The 20,449-nt window shown below is 37.2% G+C and overlaps 1 protein-coding gene across 1 annotated transcript in view; it reads left to right on the top strand.

Annotated features, from left to right (window-relative positions):
* The window catches only part of LOC139721905 (complement factor B-like), a 57,971-nt gene extending 50,501 nt beyond the window's left edge, over positions 1-7,470 (top strand). The window contains exon 17 of the mRNA XM_071633230.1: positions 7,042-7,470. Within this exon, the coding sequence (XP_071489331.1) occupies positions 7,042-7,415 (374 nt within the window). The 3' untranslated portion in view covers positions 7,416-7,470. The remainder of the gene's footprint in view (positions 1-7,041) is intronic.
* The last annotated feature ends 12,979 nt before the right edge of the window (positions 7,471-20,449 follow it).

Genomic DNA, 20,449 nt, shown 5'->3' with positions numbered 1-20,449 from the left:
ACAATATCTGATAAGTTGACTAACAGTGTTTCTACACTATGACCAGGCTTGTACGCAGATTGAAATGAATCAAGCAATTCATTATCTTGCAGATACATTGTCAGTTGTGAGAAAACAACCTTTTCAAGCAATTTACTTAAATAAGGTAAATTTGAAATTGGGCGGTAATTTTTTAGACACTCCTGATCTAAGCCTGCTTTTTTCAAAGTTGGATGAATAACTGCTTTTTTACACACCTGTGGAACTACACCTAATCTCAGGCTAGCATTTATGATTCTTGTGATAACGGGTGCTAAAACTCTGCCACACTTCTTAACCAAATCTGTTGGGATTGGATCAAGTTCACATGATTTGTTAGGTGAGTTCTTAATAAGCTTTTCTATCTCATTAACAGTGACAGACTGAAACTCACTCAATTCTGACTTGACTTCACATACAATGTCATTTGGCTGTTCACAACGAGTTGGGAAACTCCGTTGGATTGCCACAATTTTATCAATGAAAAATTGATTAAAACAATTGGCTAACTCAACTTGATCACCATGAGTGAGGTGTTCTGGCAAAGGAGATCGCTGTTTTCGATAAAGCAAAGCATTAGCAACTTTGTACAACTTCTTTGTATCTTTCCCACAATCCGTAACCTTTTTTGAATGATATTGTAACTTAGCATCTTTAATCAAGGCATTTACACATCGCCTTTGTGCATGATACATCTGCTTGTGAATCTCCAGTTTTGTGGACCTTGACTTCCTTTCTAACTGTCTACGAAGCAGTTTTGCTTGAGCTATTTCTGGGGTATATCATTCCGTATTGGGGTGTATTGTGACCTTGATTCGTTTCTCAGGTGCCAACTTATCAAGGGTGGCAGTGAGTAAGGTGTTATACAAATTCACTTCATCATCAACATTATTAACTTGAGATTCAGCTGATAAAAGAGACTTAACATGAGTATCAGCAACAAACTCTTGTGGGTTTACAGATTTCAAATTCCGTGTCACAACAAATGTTTTTTTGATACAACGTTTAGGAAGGTTCAATTCACACATTATTGCTGAATGATCTGATATACCTTCCACAACACCGGTATTACAAAGTTGTACAGTGTTACCTTTATGCGTTATAAGCAGATCTAATACATGGCCTCGATTATGAGTTGGCTCATTAATATGTTGACTCATATTAAAGGCTGACAATAATTCAGAGAACAACTTCGAATTCGAAGTTGATGAGTCCACAGGTATATTGAAATCACCTGCAATCAACAAGTCAGACGAGCAGAGAAGCTGTCTATCGAGAACATTAGAAAACTCATCCAAGAAAATCTGAAACTGTACTGAACTGGGTGGACGATATACATTGATGAAATGCAACGATTTCTGCATATAATTCAGAGTCATCTGAATCATTTCAAATGTTGTAACATTTGGGGAATCTACAATTCTGACATCTAATTGACTTTTAAACAACACAGCTATTCCTCCTCCACGTTTGCCAACTCTGGGAATGTGCTTAAATGTGAAGCCATGTGGTGTCAATTGACCAATCGGAGCAGCATCATTAGGCGTAAGCCATGTTTCACAAATAGCAACAATGTCTAATTCATGATCAAGAATATAATCTACAAATTCAGCGGTTTTGTTCTTCAGCGATCTGGCATTTAACATAGCCAATTTCAAATTCATACATGAAATATCAGAATTCACAAATTTTCTTTCATGTAACAACTTCACAGTTTGATCCCTATTTTGTCTTACTACTCTTTTACCTCTGTGAGTCTTTTTCACTCTGTTAATCTGTAGTGCTGTTATTCGTTGCCATGTCACTTCATTAATCCTAAGGCACTTACAAGAAGGTTTAGTGGAGTAAACATTGTAAGGGTTCAGCTGTAAAAGGTCCGAAATACTATATGCACGTCTTGTATTGTTATCAACAGCATGATCTTTAGTAGCTGACACACTAAATGACGGACCTGGGTTGATTTCAACATCTCCACTGGTAAGCAGTGACATGTGAAAAGTAGAGCTTGCATTCTTATAATACAAAATGCATGCTTTTGAGTAGCCTTTTACTCTGATACCGGTACTAGACATGTTCTTATCATTCTTCACAGTTGGTAGTATAGACCTACTAAAAGTGCATGTGGCTGTACAACAATACATACATGGCAAAAGAGTCAGTATTAGACTCACAACAAACATATACCTCATTCGTTCCATTATACTGATCATTATTATCACTGCGTTGTGCAAAACGTACATAAAAAGTTTAAAAAGCTACAGCTCATTCAAGTACAACAGTTGAGCGCATGAACACAAACGCGTATGACTTCTACGCGCTTAACAGCTCTAGGCTCGCATGAGCGCATAAACACATACCTGAATATGAAGGCTGTACTGTGGCTCCCGTACAAACGATATCAAACCCCAAATCCAGTTTGCCGATTTTCAGCCAAATCCTCGAATTACTTAACACAAAAATGGTCCAGGAGATTCACAAAGCACATACAATACAGTTGGCACAGTGACACAAAAATGATATCACAGAACAACACAAAAATCATAAACAACTCAGAGCACAGAAAAGAGGCAACCACGCAGGGCGCTCTCTACGTTAATGCTGTAGTCACTCACTGCCGGATTTTGAACCGAGTCCATAAGGAATCAAAACCGTGTCGACCCGGTTTGAGCCGATGAGACCCGTAATGACTCGTATCAAACTGTATAAAAATCCGCTTTAATGTATCCTTTTCGACCACTATCGATCCGTGTCAACCCGCTTCGACCCGTATTGAACACGGATGTAAACCTTGTCATCATTTTGTTGCGCATGGAGGCAATGCTGTAGACGGCAAGGGTCCATAAGGTTTTACTCTGCGGGCTGCAGCGGGTCAATGTGGTTCGAACCGGGTCATTTCGGATATCAATACGGAATTGAAATCCGTAAGAAAATTCTGAACGTGACCAAAATGATTTCACCGCCGTATCGTAACCCTCGGAATCCATCAGGAATTGACACGGGCTACGATGCAGGCCAATGCGGGTCTCTGCCACTCGAACTGGGTCGATGCGGTTAAGATTAATTCCTTATGGACCCGGTGCGACATCCGGCCGTCTGTGACTCTAGCATTAATCACTGCTTTTTGTCTGCCTTATTTTGAAGCACTAATACTGGATTTTTGTTTTATTTGCAAATGGTAGATTATGCCTCTAAAGAGTATGCTATTTAGATGATGCTTTTAAGAGTTAAAATATTGATGAAATCTTTGAAGGTTTTCTTGGTGGTAGAATGCTTGTTGGAAGGTTTAACGTTGCACCACACTTTCTTTCTAAATAGGAATTTAAGTGGAACTGAAATGGGCCTACCCACTCTTGACTTTTCGGCAAGAATATCCTTGCTATTTTCAAGAGAATTAAAAAAAAGAACATTCCTGGTGGAGCGTCGTGAGCGCGTATACCCTTTTCAGAGCCACTATGACTATACAAATGATAGCATCTGCACATCTAATGAGCACTGTTCAAAATGTTAAATCCCCGCTACGATAGCAACATAAATTCATGATTTCAGTGCAAGCAACAACAAAAAATTGAAATGGATTGATAATGAGATGACCATACATAGAATATAATGCACTTTCTTATTGCATTGAGGCATTAGGGTAGGCAAAACAAGAATGTGAAATGACAATATTGTGACTTAGTGGTCATACATATAAAGAATAACCAGATGTACAATTTGGAGTGAAAATGATAAGGCAGGATGATAACAAAAGAAAAGAATGTGAAATGATCATGTGGTGATAGATTTAACTGGTCATTTGGAGATGGTATGGAACGACAACAAACAATACCCTAAAGGTGTTAATACATGTTATAGTTCTTGATGCCTTGTTATATTGTGGAGCACAATCAAGCAGATAATGTATCTTCTCCATTCATTACCATACTGAGTATGACGTAACTGCATAGGAAATAAATGCCCTATCAATTTGTATGGCATCAATACCCTGAGCATCAAAACAAAATATTGTCCGTGGAGCAGGGTTTGAAATTTTTGCAATATCATTTGGTTGGGAGATGGACTCTGCAATGATGTTACACATTAGTGACTGAATTTCACTGATAGTGACCATAGTATAGTCCTATGACCTGAATATGAAGTTCTATTGTTGTTGTTGTTCTTCTTCTTCTTCTTCTTCTTCTTCTTCTTCTTCTTTCCAGAATGAGAAATAATTTCAAATATTGTTGTTGTTTTTTTAAACAGACAGTAAATTCTGGAGATTCACCAAAATGCACACCTGGTAATACAGAATTCCTTATAACAGATTATATTGTCATTAGACACACTCTCTAAATTCCTCAGATTTAGGAGGGATAAAACCAGAATTAGATTGAAAATGTCATTCACAATATACAAGTCATGGATTTGTCCCTATCCACAATCTCACAGATTAATTTCCAATCTAGTATTTAGATAGGAAGATTTGATGAAAGCGAAACCAAATAGAACTACTTTCTTAAGTCTCCCTGTATAAAACATGCAAATCTTGGGTTTGAGGCGAAAGGGCAAGATGCATAGCAAAGAGAAAACAAAATGGATCACTGTTTTTCAAGGTCGGAAAGGATAGCAAAAGGCTGGCCAAATCATCTCAAGAAAATCTTTAAAAAAAAAGATCAGAGACCACTGACAGGCACACTAGCAGGTTTTATGTGGGAAAACAACCTTTCCATCTCTCCGTGACAGGATAACAATTCTTTTAGAATAACAAGATTTCCAGTCAGTTTACCATCACGGCTGTTATGATAGCGTTGCATAGATATCTGAGAAAGTGCAGATATCTAAAAAGATTTAGGGAAACATCATTTTCATCTGTTATACTCTGCCACCATAAAGGGCTGACTTTTCCGATCAGATTCAAAAATATAATGGAACGCAGCACAAGTTGACTGCGCATTAGCTGAGATAAACTGTTGGATATTTGATATTCACAGGATATTCATGATATAAGTTGTGAGTTTCAAAGTAGCCTTTTGCAAAGGTGATTATACCCAGCAAGCACAGAACATTTCCTTGACGTTTTTTGAGGTTTCGTATATCTTCGTATCAAATAGACGTTTTAAAACGTACTTACAACGTCAAAGTTGGGACTTAGCATTTACCGCAAAGCACATGTTCTTTTTTTTTTGAAAACGTTTTAAAAACTTCAATCGACGTTACAAAACTTTTTTATCATGTCTCACGTCTTCGTCATTTATAAACGTTCACAAAACGTTTTTATTTAGGCCTCTACGTCGACTTCAACGTTTGCAAAACATTTTCATTTGGTCCGCTTCGTGTTTGTCATAGGTTTCTTTGGTATGAATATTCATGCCTATTTATGAATATTCAAATAAGAAAATATAAGATTCGAAAACAAGAGGAAATAAATAAAATACATCGAAATCTAAAGATTTATGCTGGGTTCAAACTTTCTGTGTTAAAAAATAAACTTACTTACTTATTTTTCAGTTATTCACAATTTCAAATTGTGTTATGAAGATTTATTTTCATATGTTTATAGGCCTAATTAAGGTGTGTATAACTTAATTTTAGTAACCATGTCTTCATGCATTGCATCATTTAATCAATTGGAAATAGGATATAGTATAAGTATAGGTGTTAGGACATTAGGTACAGGTTAGGATAGGATATAAGATTAGGATTAGGGTACATTAATCTCAGATTGTGCCAGCATATCTCATACCTATTTTTAAAAAGATACCCAATAAGAAAAAAAAAAAACTCTTAAAATGTGTTCTAGACGGATTTAAAAGGTTCTCTATACGTTCTGGAACGGGTCATGAGATTTTTTAGACGTTCTTAAAACATTTTTTGAACGTTCTAGACGGTTTTCAAAGGTTTTCTAGACGTCCGCAGAACGTTTTGAATTTTCTCAAAAGGTTTTATTGACGTCTATAACGTCCAAAAGGTTTCTGCAGGTTTTTAAAAATTCCGAATGTTTTTTTAACGTAAAAAAAAACAAACACGTTTATATAACGTCAATTTGAAACGTCTTAAATACGTCGAAAACCTTCCACAACAAGACGTTCTCAAAGCATTTTGACAAAACGGCCAAAAAACGAATTTGGAACGTTTCCAGAACGTTCAGAAAACGTTCAAATGTTAGCTGGGTAGCAATGGACTCGCATACGGCGGGCGTGTACTCGCGCACACAGCGATGGGATAGGAGCGACTACTCTCTCAGCTCGTCGGTCGCACGCTGTGTGTGCGAAGTCCATGGTAACTTCTATTTATAACACAAACCACGTATGTGTGAAAGGCAAACGCATTGAAGCTGCAAAATAGATAGTAGGCCCCCAACTCATCGCTCCAGTGACTTCCTCATAGCTTCAAAACTGACCGGCAACCTTGATTGGTGGCCATATTGAAATTCAAAATGGCTGTCAATTCTGATGATGTATGATTGAGGTGAAATTTGTGGTCTCATCGAAAAAAAAAAATACACTGTAGGAATTGCCACTACTTACAATACTTTTTGTCGCTCGCAAGTCGAAATACTGGGCAAAACCTATAAGATTGGCAGCCATATTGAAATTCAACATGGCCGCCAAGCCTGATGAGTAAATTGAACAAACACTGATGATTTAGATAACTCCTTGCTATCACAAACATAGGTAGAATATCTATTGCCACCACTTTTAATGCTTTTCATCACTCAGTCGAGATATCTATTGAAATTCAAGATGGCCCCTAAACCTGATGATGAATAACCAAAGTAATGACTTTAATGAAATCTGTGTTATCAGAAACATGGTTAATTCACTATCACTATTCTACATTATTTTCATCCTCTTCCTTCAGTCGAGATATGGGACAAAAAGTATCTGTTGTTTAAAATTGTCGGCTGAGAATATCGGATAAACAGTACTTTTCGGCATCAGCATCCACTAATTGACAAAGTTAGCCCCGAAAAGCAATTTTGGCACAAAAATCACGCTGGAATACATATTCCACTGTACTAACCACACTCACTTGTATTTGTAGTGCGGACGTTGACAGATCTTAGAGCAACTGTCTCTGGCTGGGGAAGGCAATCAACCGGAGAAGAAAGATTCAAGATGAAGAAGCTCCTGATGAGAATTGACGAAGGAAATCGTATGTGTGTTATCAACGACGGGGCCAAGCAGTTGTGCGCAGGTCTGCCAGGTCGTGAAGAACACGTGGAAAAAGGTGATTCCGGTGGGCCGCTGGTTGTACTGCGCGAAGCAGTGTCTCCAACCTTCGTGCAAGTGGGAGTGGTCAGCTTTTCACACGACTGCAGGGAGGATTCTCCCCCCACCTGCCGGGAATTTGACTTGTACACTCGTGTGACATACTATGTCGACTGGATCACTAACACTATGAGAGAGCACGAGTAGTTTAAACACAGTGGCGGATTCAGAGGAGGCGCAACCGGCGCACGCCTCCTTCCTATATTTTTCGTTAAAACCCCCAAAAAGAAATTTAAAAAAAGAAATGAAACCCAGAAGTGGCACCACGGATGTTAGTTGCGCCTCCATTTGCAGAATTCCGGGATCCGCCCCTGAAACAAGTCCCATTCTAAGAAGGAGAAAAGATATCCACTCCTTTCTTTCTTTTCTCTCTCTCTCTCTCTCGCTCTCTCTCTGTCTCCTCTGTACATCCTGTTCTCCTCGTGAAATTTTGATGTCTGTCTTTTTTTTTTTTGTTAGTCTTTTTTAAACTTGTCCTCCTTTGTGTTTTATAGCCACTCTCACTTCACATTTTACATTGCCAGTATTGATTAGGACTATATCTTAATATCATGTCTAAATGTATAAATGTGTCTGTGATTGTTATGAATTTATCGGTTACGTGTATGCCTATTATCGAAACAACGAGTACACGAGTAGAGATTAATATTGTATCAATACAGTGCACTCCCGTTGTAAAAGAATACGGTTCTAACGAAATTCTCGTTACAACGACGTAAAAATTCAGATCCTCAAACCACAACCTACTGAGTATATGATTATTTTTACATAATTTTCCTGACTGTGTGGCAGTAACAGAAATTGGATATAACGAAAGAAAAACTGCCGGTCCCGAGTATTACGTTGTAACGGGAGTGCAGTGTACTACATGTACAATATGTCAAAAAAAAATACAACCAGTTCACTGATAACTTCCAGTATGATTAAATTATCTGAATGCTGTTTCAGGGCCTTAATTTTGCAGAAAACCCCCATTCATTTTTGTAAAGTGGTCACACGGAAATGTGGATCGTTATAAATAAGTCATACATTTATGAGTCTGATTCTTCCAAGTTTAGCGCTTGGATGCTCTCCGAACTGCATAATCAATGTCAGTGACTGTGCGAACACAATGGACAGAACTTGGAGGGAAAGGATTCCCGACATGCTCTACAAAAATCCTCATTTCTCTTTGACCACTCAAGTAAAGCGAATTGGGTTTTGTGTAGATTGTGGGTAATAAGTTATAGTTACGCACCCTGAAAGTATATTTGGATTGATTCACTATTTTAAAGTTATTGGTGCGGAGGGTACCGTTGTATTTTTTTTCTAGGATATACGGTATGATTGATTGATTATACACCACACTCTAACGTTTTAATTGTGGAATCTAGCGCTTTTATTATGAACTCTGTGACTGTATCATGATTGTATACTAAGTATAATGATATAGAAAGGGTCTTCCATGGTGGAAAATGTCTGTAACTTCCGAAACCCTAAGTTTTTACATTATTCTTTATTTGAGAATTGTGAACGCTAATAAATTATGTGTTAAGGGCATTTCTTTTCAGTGTATCTACTGGTACATGTATTCTTTCCGAACACTTCTACCCAAAGACTATACTGAACAAAGTTTAAGCTATTAGTCGGGAAATACATTATTTTGCATGAGGTAAACTCATATTTCTGCTTCAAATGTATTGCGCTCATTTTTATGTATGTACATGTATGTAAACAGGTTATTTGTTTTTGTTTTTGTGCTTATTGCTACACTTAATGTCAAATAAAGCGTTCCGACACTCCAAGACTGTTTACAGTCAACTGATATAGATGAAGGTATCATGCCTTTCCTGTCACAATTGTTCTGCGACATAGATCAATTAAGACAAAGTGCATCCCGTAAAGTCAGAGGTATAAACTATAAAATCAAGTGCTACAAGATCAGCCCACAAAGAATCTTTTCCACAAGCTTCTTCTTCCTCTCTGGTTTTTGTGGCTCTTTCTTTCACGTCATCACTCAAAATGTTGTCGAGGATATAGGAACAATATTTTTCTCGTGTTTTTATTTATCTTGATACTAGATTTAGGTGATAAATCGGACGTCAAATTTGCTGAAAACCGAACACAGGAGTTATGGCAAAACACCAGAGAGAAGCATACTTGCGCGTAATCTTAAGAAACGGAAAGTGGCTAATATACTGCAGTGAAAGAAAAACTGCACATTCTGGAGATGCATGCATTTACAGAAGAATTAACTGCATACGATCAATGAAGAGAAGTATGAAAGTATGAAATGAAGTATGAAAGGGAAAGAGTTGAAATTACATTGGACTTCCGTTATAACGAAGTCCTCAAGACCGGTACTTTTCTCTTATTATGTCAAAAAATTCGTTATGACCAAGCAAATGAGAATTAACATAGAGAAAATAATGTTGCGGCCTGAATTTTTACTTCGTGGTAACCGGAATTTCGTTATAACCGTGTTCGTTAACTGGAGTGCACTGTATTTATAAAAGGAGTATGAATGTTTGTTGTTTATGAGACACAAGATTCCAGATAATTTTCCTTTCTCACACACATATATACGCGCGTACACACACAAACACATATAAACACAAAATGCAAACCTTATTAGATATATCACGACCTCTGTCAAACTGACACTCGACAAGAAATCGAAAATAAGACACGTGATTGGAACAGGTTTTCTACAGGATTTGAGTGGATCAGGGTTCATTATTTTCTACCGGACAATATATATGATATATATATATATATATATTCATATTTATATTCATTTATTTTTAAATATAATATATTCATATAATATATATATGATATATATATATATATATATATATATATATATATATATACATATTTATATATATATATATATATATATATATATATATATAACTTTATATATATATATATATAACTTTATATGCAAGGTACGAAATCATTTGTCAGATCACCAAGGCAATAATTATACACACGTTAATTCCACGACAACATTTTTTTCATAAGATCATTATGTTCTTTTTTGCTTTAATACTGTCATTTACGTTAATCTACAGCCACGGAAATCCACATACACATTATGTAGAACATTGTACAATAGGAACAACAAAAATCCTTCGTGTGATACCAGTATGTCTACAACGCATGCGTGTGATACCATGATTATACATTCATGGTTTTCACATTCTTAATTTTATGTATCTATACTACCAATCATCACTTATACCAGAAGAGCTGTTTGATAAGTTTGTGAAAGTGAAAGTCAAGCGCTCTCTTCTCGAATGCAAAGCACAGACCCGACCTATTTTTTATTTTAAAAAAATTGCACGAGTGTTTATCAATATTTTGTCCTCGCAAACTATTCAATTATTGAGGGAGGGGTGTGGAAACCTCTTTGGAATCATTATTCATAAAAAGTAAAACAAACTATATCCGACAGCATTCAACACTAATCGAGGTTCAAAAACTGTCGTTCAATAACACTGTCCCTGTTGGAAAGAACACAGTGTCTCACAATGTGAAACACAATGTGAACATAGCGTGAAATATCTTCACACTGTTAGATTCGAGCGTTTTAACAGTGTGAACACATTGTGAATCATCAGTTTACAGTTTAAAAGAAAATTGTACTATGTGAATTTCCCTATAAAAACCCTCAGCACAGTGTGAACATACTGTGAAACGCTGTATTATTTCCAGTAGGGTAAATTCACGTAATCAGCTACTAATGGCTGTACTATAATGATTGGTGCTCTTTATTTGTTTGTCGTCCAAAAAAAAAAAAATAAATAGATAAAGTTGATTTTCCATTTGGTACATTAAAGCAATCAAGAAGTGTGATAGTTTGCCTACAGTTTTTTGTCCTTTTTTTGTAATAAGGGTATACAAAAATACGATTTCGGCAGACGATTATCGATAAAAGCAATTTCGAGCAGTCTTCGGCATAAACACTACCACCTCAATTTTACTAGTCTGTGGCAATGAACCAGATTTCGTTGTGTCGAAAAAATATGGTGAAGGGAGAGTCGTAGCCTGCAGTGTAGTAGTATGACGTCACAAAAGTGCGATTGTCGGCTCGAAGATCTTCACCAAGTTGCGCGGCGTTTTCCAGCCAGTCCTTTTCATAGGCGCGACCAGAGAAGGAGCTGGGAGGGAACAGCAGACATGGAGAGAGTTTTTCAAATGCTGTCTTTAGAGTTTAAATTGAAAGAATGCCGACCTCAACGTTCTAACGTTCTACTTCTACAACTAAGGGTAAAAGAACCCGCGGAGGGTAGGGGCGGGGATGGAGGTGAGGGTGTGGAAGATGTGCCCTCCCCCCCCCCCCCCCATTTCCTACAAGCCTAGAAATATTCGTTTAAATGTTAAACTTTCCCTTTTTTTAATTCGTGCTCACACATGGCAAAAATGACACTTTGCTTTGTTTCATACCGCATTCCTCCCGGTCATGCCCCCCCCCCCCCCCCACATGTCTAATGGGGCACATCATATAACGATGTTGTTAAATCCTTCCAAGAAGTGATACATTCTTTGTAAGATAGGGTGGTTATCCCGTGCTCGTGTGCCTAACAAAGGAGACAAAACACATTATGGAAATATCTGCCTCTGTTTCAAGATTTCAGAATGTGATCTTTAAGTTCGAGAACAATCTCCATGGGGCGCCAAGTGTCGCACGGTCCATGACTGATTTTGTAACGAAATCAGCCTTGCGACACTTTGCGTTCCATAGAGCTTATCATTCTCGAAGTTGGCTTTAAATCCTCGATGTGAAGGATCACTATCTAAACGTAACTATAAGGTTGAAGCGACAATGAAAAAATTTGAAAACTAATCATGCGTTCTTTTTCCTGACACTGCAATATGTTATGAGGCTTTTAAGATGGCATAGGGGTAAAGGCGGAAAAAATTATAATTTTCTGCCCCTTCCGTTCTCCACTCCTCTCTCTTGCCACAGTTTCACCGAGAGCACAAAGTCGAAGACGATAAACGTGTTCTGAAGTGTTTATGTAAAGTAAAAAGGCCATAGAACTACACAGATGTCCTTTTGCAAGACACCTTTGCAACCTTACTAAACATTAGACAAATTACAGTATCTGTATACAAGATCGGCAAATTTCGATATTGATATTACCAATTCCTTATGTCGCAATGAATACATTCTTGATTTAAGATTGCATTGCGTATTTCTCACTGCAGTTGAACAAATAAGATGGAGATTTCTAAGATCCTTTTGTAGCAGAAAATGTTTGAAATCTTTATCATTATGACGAGTTGAGGTAGAGATAATCATTTTTATAATAAAAATAGATTCTAATTGAGTGATTTAGGAAGATTTGCAAATGTAATGAGAGCTGGTATAACATGTGTATAGCAAACAACAAACAGAATTCGTTGTCGATGGGTTAATTAAAAGAGGCTTAGGAACATTCAAACACACACACACACACACACACACACACACACACACATCAGGAATCTCGGTCAGGAATCTCGACGGATCACGGTCCGCACGGATCTGCCCCCTGCCCTCAAAGCCAGGAGAAGCTTTCTCGCGAAAACGGCCTACGACCTCAGAAAGCAAAAAAACGCTTCTACCAAGATATACCTAGCTGGCACAGAAGTACTCCTTAAATGGAAAGAAAAAGGCTCTGCGACTTGGAATCTGTACCGTGACTGAAACTGAAAACCGCGAGTCTCATGCGATCTTCAGCTCCTATGTGCGCCTTTAAGTTAAAATACCTCTTGCGACTTGATTGGTAAGCTTTAGTACCCATCAAACACTGTCAAAGCTCTTATCAGTTACATTAGTGTTTCTTTCTTCCAAAGTACCCGTTATTACCCATTATTATTGTTATCACCTCTGAGTTACAATTCCGAATCCTTTTGCCAACTACGTAAATTTATTCTCACTGATATAGCACCACTCGCAAATTTCAAATAGCTACCACGAGTTGTGTTCGTTCCTTTTCCTTCTTTTTTGTGTCATGTTATTCAAACATTATGTCATGTTATTCAAACAAAGCACTCAACAATTATACTAAGTGTATGAGGCCGATGCAGCGGCTCACACAGTCAATTATTCATTTTGGTTGAATTGATTTTAAATATAAACAGTGCGCTCATTATACGTTTATGGGATTGAATGGCAATGATTGAACTCGGAAGTTTACTGCCCAACAGATTTGGTATATATATTGATTGGAAGTAAGCGTCTTCCTCTACATTTTCTTTCTTTCTTCTACATCTGCTCTAATATTTGGCAAATGGAAAATAGTTTTTCTCGTAATCTTAGACTACCATATCCAGCACGAGATGGCTTGCACTATGCTATACGACTGGAACTTAACCTCTGACTTCATAACAAAAGTAATGATCTAATTTACTGTTCAACAGATTTGGTCTGTTTACTGGTAGGAAGAATGTTTCTTAATTCCTCTATTTTTTCCCATTATGTCCCAATACTCGGCTATTGGAAAAAAACATGTAAAATGTGATATGCTTTTTATCGCAATCTGTGATCCGACATGAAATAGTCTGTACTGTGTTATGACTGAAACTATTATAACCTTTTGTCTTTTTTCTTCACAATTCCATGAAAATGATAACAAAATTATAATTTACACGTAATGCGAAAAGAAGTAAATCGCAATAATGTCTGTACTTTGATTGCAAAGGGATTTTTCAAGGGTGAGGGAGGGAGGGGTGGCTGCGGGTATTTTACATCTGGAGAAAACGGTCTAAAGAAGACATGTATGTAAGTAATTTTTTATTGATTATGTATCTTTCTGTGTGCTTTAAGTACGCACACGACACAGCGATTGATTTTCATTTCAACTTAGATTTTGTTATGTGCTCAGCAGTGTTTGCATTTTGCCTTGACATGCATTCCATGTACGCAACATCAAAATCTGTCTTACCTGGATATATTAATTTGATTTTTCACAATTGTGCCAAGTGCATACTTATGAACGTACGTATAACCACTCGTATGTTTAGATTTGAACTGAGAACTGTATTACCATATCCACTATGTAAAGAACCAGTACTCGGTATACCTTTTTACATTGTTCTATGCACGCTCACTGTGCTTTCTCTCCTGGCGAAATTCACAAAAATTTACATAACAGTGTTAATGAACTTCCTATTGTGTATGCAAAAATGTGTTATGCCGGTGCTCTCGACCGCTATCAATTTGTCATCAGCTTTGAGCAATCTGTCATCCTTGTGTATCCAAAAATGCATTATTCCGGTGTTTTTGACCTCGCAAATCAATTCACTACCTGTTCTCAGCTATTTGTTATTGTACATGCAAAGACGTGTTACCACGGTACTTCCGACTCCTCTCAGTGATTTGTTATCAATGTTTATGCAAAAATGTGTCATCCCGGTGCTTCTGACTCCTCTACGTAATTTGCCTCCTACCCTCTGCAAACTGTTATCATTGTGTAGGCATAAATGTGTCACTATGGTGTTTTTGTTCACCCCCAATTATTTGTTGCCTGTTTGCTCTGGCATTCGCTTCTCTGAACTCTTCAGTGCAATTCTGGCCTCATATAGCCTAGCAACAACCTCATTCCCTACTTACTATACTGGTGCAGTTACCTTTGAATTTTTGGCATGCATTGTTTTATGTATGGCCATTGGACATTCTTTTCCCATATATTATCAGGGTGAATGTTCTCCCACTTGTCTCCCTATAAAACCAAGCAGCAGATGTGTTTTTAAGAAGTTATTTCCTGTTTACAGCCTGTCTTCATGGATAATTCACCTGCCTTGTATCAGTCACAATGATGAATTCAAATACTACTGTAAACTCGAATGCCGCATCAGTTGCCACCCTTTATCCTCAGTCATTTGCTGATATGACACCAGTAATTTCAGTAGACAGCGAAGAGGGTGAGGATTCCGACATCGTCACTTTCTTAAATATGCAAACTCCTGAATTAAGACTGGATTTTGACTGTAGCGATACAGCAGTCCAAAATGTATTCACTCACTACCACACAGAGGATGAGCTTACTTTACTCACTCATACCGACGCAAATCAACTGTTTATTTCACATTTTAATATCAGAAGCTTAAATAAAAACTTTGATCAATTTCTTTCTTTTGTGAGTATATTAAAATCCAAATATAATATTATCGGGCTCAGTGAAACTTGGTTGAAGGAGACATCACCCTCTTCGCTGCTTACTATAGACGGTTTTAAACTCACAACAAATAATAGAACATGGAAGAAAGGTGGGGGAGTCGGATTTTATGTGTCACAGAATTTAGACTGTGTCTTCTTAGAAAAATACAGCGTGATGTCAGATACATTTGAGAGTGTATTTATCGAGGTCAAAACTTCAGACAAAGGTAATATTATAATTGGGGAGATTTATCGACCCCCAAGCTCAAACCCTGCTGAATTTTTAGAGTTATTCTGCGGCCTTATCTCGAACACTTACTTTGACAGTAAGACATGTTTTGTCATGGGTGATTTTAATCTCAATCTCCTTAATTACAGTGATAATCCCTTATGCGCAGATTTTCTTAATCTCATGTTGTCGAAATCATTTATTCCCCTTATAAGGAAACCGACTCGAATAACTGATGATGTATCTACTCTTATTGACAACATTTTTGTAAATGATTCATTTTCTGACATTACATCTGGCATAATAGTTTCTGACGTTACTGATCATTTCCCAATTTACGCCCTTGTGTCCAGTTTTATGACTGCTAATGCTTCTCACACCCATAACCCAGGTATTAGTGTAATGTCGGAATCCAACCTTAATAAATTAAGTTCAGAGGATTGGTCCACCGTATACAGTCAAAGCGACATTGATTTAGCCTTTGAAAATTTTATGAATATTTTGATTGCTAATTATGATTCTTGTGTTCCTCTCCGAAGACCTCACCATTCTAATTATAAAAAAGTACCACGACAACCATGGGTTACAAAATCTCTTCTCAGGTCCATTAACCGCAAGAATAAATTTTTTCATAAGTATCGTAAAGATCCATCCCCTTTAAACAAATTAAGATATGTTCGTTATCGGAATATATTGACATCCATAATATGTATAGCCAAGTGAAATTATTTTTCCCGACAGTTTGTTAAATATAAATCTGATGTGAAGAGTACGTGGAAGGTGATTAATGAGGCGCTAAAACATAAAAACAATACTGATCCTTGCAACTGATTGACAAATTGCCCTACATCGACGTAAATAAGCACTGAATTGATCAGTGTTTTAGTAGTAGCCATGATAAAAAATCATGGGCGTACATACTCGAGCAGGATTCGAACCTACGACCTCCTGATCACCGGACAGGCGTCATCTCCACTAGACCACCGAGCTTTCGCCCGAAAGCAAGTGTTGGTTCTAATCCTTATAGCATGCAGCGGGTACTGCTTTGTTATTCAAATTCATGAATTTCTTCCGTCGAGATGTTTTCATTGCAACTGATTGACAAATTGCCCTACATCGACGTAAATAAGCACTGAATTGATCAGTGTTTTAGTAGTAGCCATGATAAAAAATCATGGGCGTACATACTCGAGCAGGATTCGAACCTACGACCTCCTGATCACCGGACAGGCGTCATCTCCACTAGACCACCGAGCTTTCGCCCGAAAGCAAGTGTTGGTTCTAATCCTTATAGCATGCAGCGGGTACTGCTTTGTTATTCAAATTCATGAATTTCTTCCGTCGAGATGTTTTCATTGCAACTGATTGACAAATTGCCCTACATCGACGTAAATAAGCACTGAATTGATCAGTGTTTTAGTAGTAGCCATGATAAAAAATCATGGGCGTACATACTCGAGCAGGATTCGAACCTACGACCTCCTGATCACCGGACAGGCGTCATCTCCACTAGACCACCGAGCTTTCGCCCGAAAGCAAGTGTTGGTTCTAATCCTTATAGCATGCAGCGGGTACTGCTTTGTTATTCAAATTCATGAATTTCTCCCGTCGAGATGTTTTCATTGCAACTGATTGACAAATTGCCCTACATCGACGTCGATGTAGGGCAATTTGTCAATCAGTTGCAATGAAAACATCTCGACGGAAGAAATTCATGAATTTGAATACTGATCCTCCTAAATATATTTCAGTGGACGGCCGCCAGATTAACGACCCGGTCAATATGGCGGAATCTTTCAATGATTATTTTGCAACTCTTGGTCCACATCTTGCCAGTAAAATCCCGAAATCATCAACTGAATTTTATAGATACTTAGGTAATAGGAATTCTCAATCAATATTTTTTGAACCTATTGCTGAAGAAGAAATTATAGATATTATTAAGAATTTGAACGATAAAAAAAGTTCAGGATATGATGGAATTACAAATTTTCTTTTAAAAAATGTTTTAAACGAAATCATTACTCCTCTTACATACATTTTCAATCAATCCTTATTTAATGGCAAAGTCCCCAATAAGATGAAGGTCGCAAAAGTTGTCCCTATCTTTAAGAAGGGACAGAAAGATTTGGTGAATAATTACCGACCAATTTCTTTGTTGACTTCAATCTCTAAAATTCTCGAAAGGGTGGTTTACACACGATTATTAAAATTTCTCACAAATCATAACATTCTGTCGGATTCTCAGTTTGGTTTTAGAAAACATTACAACACAACCCATGCTTTACTTACTTTTATAGACAAGGTAGCTCATGCTATAGATAGTTTTGAACATACAATTGGAGTTTTTCTTGATTTTTCTAAAGCTTTCGACACGATAGATCATGAAATCTTGTTTTATAAATTGTGTCACTATGGAATCCGCGGTACCCCCTTAGAATGGTTTAAGAGTTATTTAACAGAAAGAAAGCAATTTGTTAATATCAATAGCCATGATTCGCAATTAAAGCCTATTTCATGTGGAGTCTCGCAGGGCTCCCTCTTGGGCCCTCTTTTATTTATAGTATACATAAACGATCTTCCAAAATCATCGCAAATTTTGTCATTCATTTGTTTCGCCGATGACACAAGCTTGTTTTTTTCACATCGAGACCCTAATGCATTAATAAATATGATGAATACTGAGCTCAGGTCCGTGCAATCCTGGATTTATGCGAACAAATTGTCCTTGAACATAGAAAAAAAAACTCATTATATGGTATTTAGTAATTCTTTGAATGTTGTTCCATATGATATCAAAATAAATGATTTATGTTTATAAAGCAGGTTAATAACACAAAGTTTTTAGGGCTTTGGATTGACCAAGAATTATCCTGGAAAACTCACGTTAATTTTGTAAGTAAAATTTTGTCTAGAAATATTGGGATTTTGAATAAGCTAAAACATTTTTTTCCTGTTCATATTTTGCAGAGTATATATTCTTGTTTAATATCTCCACACTTCAATTATGGAATTTTGGCGTGGGGAAATGCAATTCACTCATTACTAGATTCCCTTCTCCGTATTCAAAAGCGTGCAATAAGAATCATAAACCACGCCGGATATTTTGCCCATACCAATTGTTTTTTCCATCAAAACAGAATTCTGAAAATTTCAGACTTATTTTATTATAATCTCGGAATTTTCATGTATAAACTAACAACTAATGAATTACCATCTGTTTTTATCCACATGTTCAAAAGGAATCGTTCTATCCACTGTTATCCCACTCGCCAGAGTGACGCCTATCACCTTCCCCGTACTCGCACTATTTTTGCAAAGAAGACAATTATATTTACTGGACCCAGATATTGGAATGATCTCCCTCTAGATATCACTTCTTCCTTATCTTTATTCACCTTCAAACGCAAATTAAAACAGTTATTACTTAGTGGATACACACTACCAAGCCGTTAGCAACCTTTTTATGCTCCCAGTCTTTTGTCCTTGTCCGCAGCACCAAGTTACTTAAGTTATTTCATGGTACCGATACATCTTTTAATAATACAGCATTTTTGTTATTCAAACACTACGAGATTTGTATGCAGTCTGGTTTGTGCGATATCTATGTGGTTCATTAGTTTATTACTCATCTATTTTTTTGTACTGGTGTAATTTTAGTTGGTCAAGACAAACATATCCGTTCTCCGTGTAAAATTATATGCCTATGAACTCGGGAACCTACAGTTTTACAAGCTTTAAAGCTTTTATGTAGGCCCCATCATATTTCTTATACTTACTAGTGACATTTTCATACGATGTGACCATGTACATTTGTGTCAAGTATATTTTCTTTTTCTTTTTCTTCTACAATCAAAAGACATGATTGTATATATTTTGTACTCTTGTTTTGTTGTCAATAATTTTGTAATGTCATCATTGAGAAAATGGAAATATGAAATAAATTTGAACTGAACATGCACACACACGTGTGCGTACGCGCAAACATATACATTGTACATACAGGCACACACCCACACATAGAAAAATAGCAAGAAGTGACAGGGGCAAACATGATTTCCCATGCACACATACACAAATAACAGAAAACCAAAGAAAAACGGCACATATTCAACTTGGCGTCACACTTCCACGCAAGAGAATAAACTCAAGTAATATCCATACACACGGAATAAGAATAAAACAAGTATAGAGAATATCATAGGAAATTATGAGCATCGCAGTTGTACATAATAAAATATACCCACCGTACGTAGACACGTTGCTGGGGAAACTCCTCTATAAAGACGTTCTCATCCGTTGGCTGAGGAGCGTTGGACTGGATGTCATTTGGGACGAAGAAGTAAATGGTAAAATTGGACTCGCATGCTGGTCCCTGTCCTGGGATCACCCGGGTGGCTACTGGGACTGTCATGGGGATTTTCATTCCTGTTTCAAAAATATTTGAAGCAAAGCAGTTTGAGAAAGCTTTGGTCTGGCTGATTTCGAATATGAAAGGCAGTAATGCGGCTGAGTGGATGTCACCGTAGACCCTCATTCCTGATACACACTTAGATGCGAGTCCATCGGTGGAGTTATGCCCTTCAGAAGGTTAAAGGGATGGTATAGTATTGGTGGAGATGAGGTTTGGGCTTTTAACTTTTTGCGAGATACCAAGAAACCACTTATGAATAGTACAGAGCATACCATTCTAGGAGGAATTCAGAATTTATTTGATAAAAATAGGTTTTGGAACTATAATTGCTGAGACATCCAAAAACAAGTTCTCTTCTCCCTACTCGCCTTTTTCCTGTCCTCATGTCTTTTTCTGTTTCTTCT

This window comes from Diadema antillarum, unplaced genomic scaffold (assembly GCF_040938485.1).
Source record: "Diadema antillarum isolate AM-2024a unplaced genomic scaffold, OU_Dant_1.0 scf00000151, whole genome shotgun sequence".
Classification (NCBI taxonomy): domain Eukaryota; kingdom Metazoa; phylum Echinodermata; class Echinoidea; order Diadematoida; family Diadematidae; genus Diadema; species Diadema antillarum.
This window is presented reverse-complemented; position numbering and strand designations above follow the sequence as displayed.